General features: G+C 47.9%; 1 protein-coding gene across 1 annotated transcript in view; it reads right to left on the reverse strand.

Annotated features, from left to right (window-relative positions):
- Nucleotides 1-10,973, reverse strand: part of LOC149333957 (phospholipid-transporting ATPase ABCA3-like) — a 91,614-nt gene extending 80,641 nt beyond the window's left edge. Inside the window, exons 1-2 of the mRNA XM_089556144.1 lie at nt 10,748-10,973; nt 8,778-8,972 (exon numbers count right to left, since the gene is read on the reverse strand). Coding sequence (XP_089412270.1) covers nt 8,778-8,972; nt 10,748-10,973 — 421 coding nt within the window. The remainder of the gene's footprint in view (nt 1-8,777; nt 8,973-10,747) is intronic.
- Nucleotides 10,974-12,020: the final 1,047 nt, after the last annotated feature.

Consider the following 12,020-nt stretch of genomic DNA (forward strand, 5'->3'; position numbering starts at 1 on the left):
AAATAGACGTAGAGGAAGCTGCAGTTCTACTGCAAACGCCATGAAGGTGCAGCTAGGAACAGCCACCGGTTGTTGATTAAGTTACATTTGTTAGGTTGGGCGTGGAAAACGAATGAAGTAAATGACTCACACAACGGTTACCACTGTGTAACTCAATATTCAGCAACTGCTGTTGGGTTGCTTTGATTTCTCGATATTGCCACGTATCATTGTAGTGTTTGTTCGTTCACTGTCAAGGCTGCAGGAAAGGGTTGTTTTCACTTTTGTTCGTGACGCGAGAAACGACCGGACTAATCCCGATTGTTCACATCCATGAACAGCTGCATCTACTTGTTTCTAGATTACTCTAGATGATCTCGACCTGTTATCTCTAAGTTTCCTTGCCGGCTTTAAATTGAACGATGCCGCGAGCAGCGGGCATTCCTAGTTCAACGACCGACGAGCACGTTTGTCGCTTACGCCGCCGACGAGTGATTCAGTTCTTTTGCGGGCGCAAGTCAGCCCAAACAAAGAGCTTCGTTTCCAAGACTGGTTGGTGTCTTCCTGACCACTGGACTGCCGTCACTACAACGTGACATCTGGTGGAGGTGCTGGGTAGCCTTCCATGTTCCGGACACCCCCTACAAGTCGTGACGCCAGCCCTCTGACTCATTCACCGGAGGACCTGATTCCAGTCTACCACGCAGCCTCTGGAGCCTCCAGCCATGACTTGAGCCGCAGCAGTGCGCCGTCCTGCACCTCGACGACGGGACCCAAGCCCCTATCGCCATTAGCCAGCTGCAGTGGAGCGCCGCTCTCTAGCCCAAACTCGCCCGTCCTACGAGCGTCGCACACGGCCTAGGAAATGCGACGAGGGGAGAACACCCGACCAGCTCCGCCCACTATTGTTCCACTGCGGAGAAGCCGGTCACATTCTCCAGTACTGCCCATACAGGAGGCATCCGAGGGTTCTCTTACGACGCCCCACAACCCCGACCCGGCCAGCGACCAGCCGAAATCGAGGAGTTCTTGCGTCGGGAAGAATGCTCATCACCGAGCCGCCTATCGCGTTCCCCGTCGCCATCGTCACCGCGCTTTGTATCTCCAAGCCGGGGCTACGCAGTGCGTGGACGCTTCCCCAGCCCCCGAAGGTTAAACTGAATAAAGCAGCCTCTGGAGGTGAGGTTGCTTCTGAGCGCAAGAACTAAGATCCTTCATCGACGAAAACAAAAGGCCATGCCTCAACTACCGACGAGAACTACCGACGAGAACTACCGACGAGAACTACCGACGAGAACTACCGACGAGAACTACCGACGAGAACTACCGACGAGAACTACCGACGAGAACTACCGACGAGAACTACCGACGAGAACTACCGACGAGAACTACCGACGAGAACTACCGACGAGAACTACCGACGAGAACTACCGACGAGAACTACCGACGAGAACTACCGACGAGAACTACGGACGAGAACTACCGACGAGAACTACCGACGAGAACTACCGACGAGAACTACGGACGAGAACTACGGACGAGAACTACGGACGAGAACTACGGACGAGAACTACGGACGAGAACTACGGACGAGAACTACGGACGAGAACTACGGACGAGAACTACCGACGAGAACTACCGACGACCACTACGACGACCACTACGACGACGACGACAACTACGACGACGACAACTACGACGACGACAACTACGACGACGACAACTACGACGACGACAACTACGACGACGCCGACAACTACGACGACGCCGACAACTACGACGACGCCGACAACTACGACGACGCCGACAACTACGACGACGACGACAACTACGACGACGACGACAACTACGACGACAACTACGACGACGACAACTACGACGACAACGACAACTACGACAACACCGACGACCACGACGACGACACGGCCAGAGTTGAAACTTTTACCGCTGCCCTTAAACCTTATTATGAACGCGAAAGGACTCGAAATTTGCATTTTCCATGTTTATTTTCAATTCAAGCATCGAGACGATGCTTCTTTGGAAGGGGGGTAATGCCACGTATCATTGTAGTGCTTGTTCGTTCACTGTCAAGGCTGCAGGAAAGGGTTGTTTTCACTTTTGTTCGTGACGCGAGAAACGACCGGACTAATCCCGATTGTTCACATCCATGAACAGCTGCATCTACTTGTTTCTAGATTACTCTAGATGATCTCGACCTGTTATCTCGAAGTTTCCTTGCCGGCTTTAAATTGAACGATGCCGCGAGCAGCGGGCATTCCTAGTTCAACGACCGACGAGCACGTTTGTCGCTTACGCCGCCGACGAGTGATTCAGTTCTTTTGCGGGCGCAAGTCACCCCAAACAAAGAGCTTCGTTTCCAAGACTGGTTGGTGTCTTCCTGACCACTGGACTGCCGTCACTACAACGTGACAATATATTGACGTAATAATTTCAGAGCAGCATTAATATATGTATAGTTATCGGCCACACTTTCTATTTTTCAGAGATGTTGGCTCTTTAAGAAGCGCGTATCTTCCAGCCCTAAAGCCTTGTGATCTGAGAAGGGGCAGGAGATGCACTCGAGAAGTTGGGTCACGCCCTATTCTGGAAGACGAAATCCGTGCACGTGTTCCTGGAGGCAGTCACATCAGTGGAAGCGGTTGCATTGAGAGAAACTACGGTGTCACGCGTGAATTCACTGGAATCTTACCATCGAGCGTGATGCTTTGCCGTGGTTCGTAAAAGCGACAACATAACGACATTTTTGCAATTCTCCTCGTCCTATTTGCACGTCGACCACTCTTCGCTACTACTACTACTACTACATCGCTGACGCTAAACACAAAGAAGACCTTTCACCGCTATTACTGTAAAATCAAATGACACCTAGAGTTCTCCGAAAACAACTGCTGGTATTGAGGGCATATTTGTCAGTCCTAAGTTGCCTCTGAAAGCCTTCGAGATATTTCTTCGCGTCGTTATTCGTTTGCACTGAAAGTATCATCAGCAGTAGCCTGAATACTCTCACTTCACGGCAAACGCCTCTGCCATGTCTCTCAAGTTGCCCTGTCCTTTGCCAGCTGCGGCCAACCTATCCCCGGGGATACGGCACTGAAAGCGACTTGTATGTATCGGCACATCGAGTTGCTCGGAGTGTGTCCCTAGCTGTCGAGGCTTATTGCCGTTCAGAGCGCGACCCGCCACCTACACTCGACGTGCTTTCTTTGCCTGTCTGTTGTCATCCGAATCGGCCATAAACGAGGCTGAAGGAACCTATACTAGTAGCTGCCCTCTGGCTGCAATAAGGTGATAGCAGAAGAATGTATGTGGAGAAGCGGAACTAAGGGCGGTGATTTGAAACAGCATATTTTGGAAACCGACTTTCGTCTACTTTCCGCAGAAAATGTACATTTGACTCAGATGCTTTTCAGAAGGTGAACTCATAACTCGGCAGCATATTTATTATGTTCGAGAAACCTTGCGACGTCTCTTGCGGAGGAAACATATTCCAGGCAACGGTACTCGGTAGAAAGCGGACAACAATACCTCGCGGATGGAAAGCTATAAGGCGAAAGGACAATGCTCTACACTCATTTTCCGAAGTACAGCTAGGCTTACTGCTCCTGCTTCAGTCCTCCTCCCCCCCCCCCCCCCCCCCCCCGCAACAAACAAAAAATTGGTCAAAATGACGGTAAGTTAATTTTCACAGTTTCTCTTTCAACTAATTGCCACCCATCAGAAAAAAAGGATATCAAGGAAGTCTATTTTATGGGGACATTAAAGCGCAATTCTAAGTCAGGCTAGACTGATAGGTTAGCGTCACGTGATATAAATTTATTTTTACCGGAAACAAGTGTTTTTAAGTCATAAAAGTGCGTAAAAGGCTATAACGAAGTACACATGGCGCCACCATGCGTGGATTCGTAGAACTGCGGCTGGAGACGTATCTATGCGCTTTTCATCTTTGGTTACAGGCGCGACAAAACAAACAACACAAGACAGAAAAACGGGACGAAGCGCCTTGTGTTGTCTTTTTTCGCGCCTGTAACCACAGATAAACAGTTACCAACTTGCTCATCAAGACGTTCTATGCGCATTCCTTAGGAATGTTATGCGGCCAGCGTAGCCAAGAACGCGAGGAATCTCGTAAGTAAAACAACGCAAAACAGGCGACGGAGACAAAGGCAGAACACAAAAACGAACCCGGAATCTTCCGCCTCGCATTTCTGCGCTCAGGCTGCGTGCGGCCGTCGTACGCAACAAGTTCAGAATCCCAAGCTCTCAACGACATTGACGCTCTGTTGTGCTTGCTACGAAGCCGTTGAAGCGGTTTCATTTTCACTTCACCCGTTGAATCGGCTTCTTCATGCAGGCTGTGGTCAGCGGGTGTTCTCAGTGCAGAGTGGTTTTTAGACCGAAAGCTCTTCATCACGACCAAGGCTGCAAAAGCCGATCCATCGCTCAAGCCTTGAGGTTGAATAAATAAATAAATAAATAAATAAATAAATAAATAAATAAATAAATAAATAAATATTGTCGTGACTGACATTCGATTCGAACCTGCGGAGGCGCGAAAACATCCGCTTCGCTGGCCACTGCACGAGAACGCTATGCTACCGCCGCAGCCAATCGCGCCTCGTGTTAAACTGCAACACACACTCGCACTGTGCACTGCACAGTGTCGTCTACATCAACTTCTATGTTGCGCGAACAGATTGGATCAGCTTAACCTAGATCAGAGATTAACCTGAGTCCAATATTGTCGCCAGACGTTACGACGACCTAGCAAAACAATACGATGAGTCAACCAGGCTAAACATAAGCTTTAGCCGACGCGGTGGCTGAGTGGCTATCGTGCTCGGCTGCTGTCCCGAAAGACGGAGGTTCGATGCCGGCCGGTGCGGTCGAATTTTGATGGAGGCGAAATAATAGAGGCGCGTGTATACTGTGCGATGTCAGTGCACGTTAAAGAACCCCAGGTGGTCGAAATTTCCGGAGCCCTCCACTACGACGTCCCTCATAGCCTGAGCCGCTTTGGGAAGTTAAACCCTTGGAAACCAAACAAATGCTTTCGCATGTCTGCTCGGGTTAACTGAATTAAAATGCTATCTTTCTTTTTACTATACGTTCGTGCGCTCACGAGGAGGCATGCACGCCGTCATTGCGAGAAGCGAGATGCGCGATAGCGTGGCCTTCCTTGTTATCTGGGAAGAGGAAAGGCGGATATGCTTTGACGTATGTTGGAAATGATCTAAGTACATCAGTTCTCATTTGACTCAACAAAGAAATAAGTTTCCCAGCGCGGGCCATCATCCGTGCAGTAGGTGAGGCATTAACACGCAAGGCCTGATTATGGCGCCTTTCGTCCGTTCACTTCCAACTTCCAATCAGCTGACGTGTGAGCGCCAAGATTATAAATTCATTCGGTACCCACAGAGGCGGCAGACTACAGTTAGGCGAAACGTACCCTGATTCTTTTCCGCTCAGAGCCCTCAGGAAGCAGTTAACGTACGGGGAAATCACAACGACCACACCAGAGTTAATCACAACGGTCGTCTGAGATCATACTTAATACACAGCTAGCCAAAAAACACGATTATTGACAGTACAGCGTGCCTTTTTATGATCAATGCGCGTGCGATTTTTCACTGAAATAGTTGGTTTAGGTTTTTTGGGGTTTAACGTCCCAAAGCGACTCAGGTTATGAGTGACGCCGTAGTGAAGGGCTCCGGAAATTTCGACCACCTTGCGTTCTTTAACTTGCACTGACATCGCACAGTACACGGGCCTCTAGAATTTCGCCTCCATCGAAATTCACCCGCCGCAGCCGGGATCACTGAAATGTGGTGAATGAAATACGCTAGAGGGTGTCTACTGCTCGCACGCTTTAGATTTACTGTAGCATACTTTTCAGGATCCCTGGAAGGTTTCGCATGCACTTCACGACAGCACACAACGCATCGAAGGCTACACGCTGAGCGCGATCAGTAGTTTGTTCTGCAGTCTGTGGCTGCCCTAGATAACTTCGCATTTCCGGTTCTTTAAAGTGGCACCCCTAATTGGTCAGAGAGCTCCATTGCAAATGGGTCACAGAAATGACGTAACTGTGCTAATTTTTCTTAGGCGGTTTGAAAGTGTAACGGATCCGGGACTTTCATTTTACAGTTTCTGAACAACGCAACCTGCTTTCCGCGCAGGAACATCGGTAATGACCCCTACCAATAATCTATCCGTGTTTCTTAAGTTTGATATTTACCTTTATTGTCCCGTTAACGCTGTCGAAGGGCACATGGAAGGCGCCAAGATCCGTAGACTTAGAATTGTGTAGGTGGTTTAGGCTTTCTCGTTAGAGCTTTGTTTTTCTTTATTTAATCTGCTGATGAAGAGCCCACCTCTATTAGCGACGTCGCAGAGCTTTTACATACATTTACTGGTGAACCTAGGGCGCACACTTTGTAAACTGCGACCGTCGCATGTTGTTACTGCAAATGCAAGCAGTTGAGCTGGAAACCTACAATTGCTGTCCAGATTAGCGAAGTCATATCTCTGGAAAGGTGAGCTGTACACGTTGAGCTGAGAATGGTATCCGAAGAAGTAGAACAACGTGTCAAGAGAACTCGCGCACTGTATATGCCCTGCATACACAGCTGAGCAAGAGTCTCTATCCTTCGAAGGAGACCGTCTTGTTCCTTGCCGAATCAACACTTGCGAGACAATGTCATGCCTCATGCGGAAGTCGTGGATGCGCGACAGGTTGTGACTTCACACGCACGTCTTTGATCTTGGTCTTCATGTTTTACTTCTGCGTCCTCGCAAGAAAACAGCAGTTCACAACTGGTCGCGAGGTGCTGGAAGTGATAAGGAAATACGTCTACTAAGAGCAGGTAGTGGCCGCTTATCTGGATCACGAGAGGGAAATTACTAGAAGAATAAGAATGGGGTGGAGCGCATATGGCAGGTTCTCTTAGGTCATGGATGGCAGTTTACCAGCATCCCTCAACCCTCATGAGAAAAGTGTACAACAGCTGTATCTTACCGGTACTCATCCGCAGGGCAGAAACGTGGAGGCTAACGAAAAGAGTTCAGCTTAGGTTACTCACAGCGCAGCGAGCTATGCAAAGAAAAATGATTAATGTAATGTTAAGAGACCAGAAGCGGGCATAGTGGGTGAGGGAACGAACTCGGGTTTTATGGGAAGTAGCGGGGCCAGTTGGTTCATTTTTCTACTTAAAACAGTGCGCAGGGACAGGACAAAGTCGAGAAACACACAGACAGTGCTGTGTCTGTGTGTTTCTCGACTTTGTCCTGTCCCTGCGCACTGTTTTAAGTAGAACTCGGGTTAGCGACATCCTAGTCGAAATTAAGGGGAAGAGAGTGGCTTGGGGCAGTGTATTTAATGTGAAGGCAAGATAACCGCTGGTCGTTAAGGGTAACGGAGTGTATCCGAAGAGAAGGCAAGCGTAGCAGGGGACGGCAGAAAGTTAGGTGGGCGGATGAGATTAATAAGTTTGTGGATACGGTGGTCGCAGCTGGCAAAGGACAGAGTTAACTGGAGAGACATGGGACAGGTCTTTGCACTGCAGTGGACGTAGTCAGGTTCATGATGATGAAGCGTAAGGTAGTCAAGTAGAACTCTTCCGGTTGAAGGAACTGCGTTTGTTTCTTATGCTTCCCTCTTTAGTAGATGTTGAGGAATTCGTCCAACGCGAACTGGTGGGGAGGTGATGAAATGTAGAATCGTACCTTATTCATACGTGCCTTTTTAGGCTCAACGCTTTGTTGCGTGTCAGTAGTTATCGTTGTATCGCGCTTATCTTACGCGTGACGCTCCCTTTCATTGTATTCATGATATGGTGAAGTCATGTAAAACCCTCGCCGACCTTCTGTATTGCGACTATCTCAAGGAGTCGGGACCTTCAGTCAAGCTGTCACGACAGCTTTTAATCCAGGCTCCTCCTTTCTAAAAAAGGAAATACAACTTAAACTTGTTTTAGGCGACGCAGCAATCAACTTTGAGACAGCTGCTGCAAGTAAGGATATTCAAGAAAGATACGAAGGCTTCCTTTTTTCTCTTGCTGTGTCCTATGTGAATGGCAGCTTGATATATTTTCTTGATTAAAGTTACCAGCGCCGTAGTGATTGTCAATTAAAACTTTTTATGTTCCTGAAAAACGTGTGCAAGTAAAATACCATTCCGAGTGAACAACTAGGTAGCGAAATCTACATCAGTCTTTTCAACGCCGCTGTCAGCTTACACCGCGTATCAGTTTGAGTTCTTCCGTAGTTAAATGAACTTGGAAACGAAGCTCAAAAATCAAGTTATATATATATATATATATATCTGCTGCGGAACAATGGCCACTACTAAGCAGCCACCAGCTACTAAGCTAAACCCGAGAACCAAGCGAACGAACTGATCTTCTCTTTTCAGTCAAATTCAACCGTATTTAAAACAACGAATCTGCTGCAAGTGTTGTGAGAACTGCCGCGGAAATCTTCGCAGAATGTCGCGCTCGAAAGCCACCAACTTTGGGTGGACAGTGTGTATCTGAATGGATCCAAGCGCTAACGAATATCTGGGCCCCATCGACAATGTTCTATTTGTGGCCAAGCGATCCAGCTAGGTTGGCCAGTCTGCTCTTTCCACAGCTCGTTGTGGCCTGCAGCGTCGCGGCGGCGTTTTTGGAAATGGGACGACGCAGAAACATCGGCATATACCACACCGATAGAAGTGGAATGGAAAGAAAAGGAGTATAACACGCTGTAGGTTTTGAGTGACAGAAGTGAAGACCACGCACCGTAGGACTCGTAGAACTCTACGATGCGGAAGAAGTAGTACAGGCCGTGTATGGGCGCCACGGAGGTGGCGATCTTGGCGGCGCTTTTGGTAGCCACGTACGCAGACACCGTGCGAGCCGTCCAGTGTAGCGACAGGAAGGGACCCAGCAGGGACACTGTCCACAGGATCAGACCGCACGCCACACCCAGGCTCACTGCATGCAGCAGTATAGAGAAAAACTGGTAACTAAAGATTTCGACACAATCACCTATACCTGGTTGGGTTTGATAACTTATTATATAATACACGTCTGCAACCAGAATGTTTTAATTTGAAAACCCTACGTTTAGAAGCCGATTGGGTTCCTTCATGGGTGACGGGTGGCTGTGGATAGCGTACTTAGGAATACGTTGCGGGGCAGAAAGGTGCCGAAAAGAGGAATGCGGCGATGTGAAGGGTGCGGGAGGAGGAGGAGCCGGCTTCGAAACATCGGGTCTTCAAATTAAAACGTTTTGGTTGGAGACGAGTCATAGTTTATTATATGCAGCGATATCATCCACATCGTTCACGCTCTTCGGCTCGGGAAAAGAAACGCCCTAATTAATGGGTGCATCCTAATGCATAAAAATGATAAAGTGACGTTTTAGGGTACGCACTGGTTTAATAAGCATTTCACGGAGTTCATTTCGGAGATGCGCGTTTTACTGTTCTCGAATCATTTATTTGAGCCCTACAGAAGATGAAAAGCACATGGAGTGGAGATTTTGTCATTCTTTTCCGGGAAATTACGACATTTCCGAATTTTACGATTCTTAGACTGCAGAAATGCGTTTTAGGACTTGCAGCGCGGGGTTTTCGTGCGCATTTACGACTTAAATTATCGGGAACACTTTAACATAGGCACTGCAAAGTTGATTTGAAATAACAAGAAGAGCTTAAATGTCTATGAAAAGTGCACTGTATTCATGGCCAGAACTGAAAGATGAATAAATAGTAGACAAAGAAGAATGGTTTATGGTTCACAGGGTTTAACTCCCAAAGCCACTCAGGCTATAAGGGACGCTGTAGTGTAGGGCTCCAGATAATTTCCACCGGCTGGGGTTCTTTAGCGTGCACTGGCATCGCACAGTGTGCGGGCCACTAGCATTTCGCCGCCATCGAAATGCGGCTGTCGCGGCCAGGATCGAACCCGCGTCTTTAGTGTCAGTATCCGAGCGCCATAACCACAAGGAAGAACCAGGAGCAGAGCACCTTGTTAACATTCAGTGAACCAAGGAAAAGAAATAAACACAGACGCTTTGCCTTTTGGATTGGTTTAGTTTAGGTGCGTCCCAAACGTCTAACGTCAAACGTTTAACGTCCCAAAGCGACTAAGGCTATGAGAGACGCCGTAGTGAAGTGCTGGTATGATTCGAAATTGGTGCTTCTTAGGCAATGAGAAATAAAATTGGCACAGTAAAGCAGTATGAAAAAAGATTTTCACAGCTAATAGGCAAATGCAGCCCATGTCAAAAAGGAAAAGACGTGCGTTGTTAATAAGGTTAAGCTGTATCTGCTTCCAAACGGAAGCCCTGTTCACTGAACGGAAAACCATCGCGTGAGCAAATGCAGTATTTGAAAGAAAAACGTCGAATTGGACCTCATCAGTCATGGGTCAGAGACTAAGTTTTTTTCCGAGATGTGACCCACTTGTTAGTGGCCAATGACAACGAGTCATGTGACATTACTTTCTGGGGGCGTCATTGCATGCGGACGACAACAGCGAGATATGGCGATGTGTGACAAAAGGTCTGGCGACAACTGCTGTCGGTGTGACAAAACTTGTGCTACTGAGCATAAACAAGGCAGGATCCTCTTAAGAAAACAATAAACAACGTGAAGTTGGAACGTCACGCAGCGAAGGGAATTCCCCTTACCACCTCAAGCTCCAGCAATGGGAGAGAAGACACAACAAGCCCACAAAGCGTGTCCGCGCACCATCGCTCTTACCGGTGTCGAAGAAGAGTGAGGTGAAGAGTCCGACGAGGATGTACCCCGAGTTGAAGATGAGCATAGCCGAGAAGGCGATCATGGGGTTTGTGCGGAAGATGAAGGCCAGTCCACTGGGGCCGGTCACCTGCGTCATCATGGCCAGCACCAGCACGCTGCTCATGCTCCACGTGGTCATGGCGCACAGGTAGTGCACCACCCAGAACCAGGTGCGGGGAACGCCCATCCGCCGCGTGTACAGCTGCGAAGAGACGCCGCCGATAAGGACGAAGCTCGCTGGGGTTACACAGCAGCCGTCGACGGTGAGAATTCTGTCCTCCGCAAGGCCTAGCTTCAGCACTTTCTTGCTAAGAGTTCTCGTACGTTGCACGGCGTTCGCTTGAGATGTCCATAAATCAGCATTGAAAGTAGTGTCCGAGCGGGAAATAAACAGCACTACAACCGGTTGGAAACCGGTCATGTTACCGTACGAAACGTACGAAATGTTAACGTACGAAATAAATAATATTATAATTGTTATTAAATTGTTGCTTATAGTAGGGGAGGGGGAAGCCTCATGGTAATTACCAACGTGACTTGTCTTCTTCACCCAGACAAAGTTAAGTCCTCTTGTCGAAACATTTGCAAGCACACTGAGACTTTCCCGTCCCTTGCTCATTTTGTGATAGTCAAGAACCGTCTGCTTACCTTCCCTCTACCATTGTCTATTGTAGGATACAACTTTAAAAAAAAATAAACATCCGTTGGTGACATTGGGGCACAGTTTGGGGCGTCCTGTGTTACTCAGCCGACCAAATACAAAAGTATATATTATGCGCTCGTATACTATTGTACTAGTATGTGCGCGTGTGTGTGTTACGTGTTTCTTCCTCCGTCTTGTGTTATTCTGCGCAATGTTTTCTTGAATATGTCGCTACACCAACTAGCCCAACGTTCTGCTCTTCTAAGTATATAGATTTAGCTTTTTAATGTTTGGCTGTGTTAAGCAAGCCAGAGGCATCAAAATTTTTGAGCTTATTATTTATTTTGTTTTTTTTTTGTTTAGGTAACGAGATAACAAGTTAACAGTATTATTGTTTAGGTAAGAAGAAAAGTTTTAACAACGGACTAATTTTTTATCTGTGCGGCGGTCCCAGCTGATTGTGGGCGGAGCTTCACTGCAGAATTAAGTTGTGTCCGACTATAAGCTGCCTGCTCCACAAGAACCCTAAATCCTTATCAGTAACCTTTTAACGAAATTGCCCATTCAGGTCAAACGCGTATTCCTGATATT

The sequence above is a fragment of the Amblyomma mixtum genome, chromosome 8, assembly GCF_055824585.1.
Source record: "Amblyomma mixtum isolate Tamu chromosome 8, ASM5582458v1, whole genome shotgun sequence".
Lineage (NCBI taxonomy): Eukaryota > Metazoa > Arthropoda > Arachnida > Ixodida > Ixodidae > Amblyomma > Amblyomma mixtum.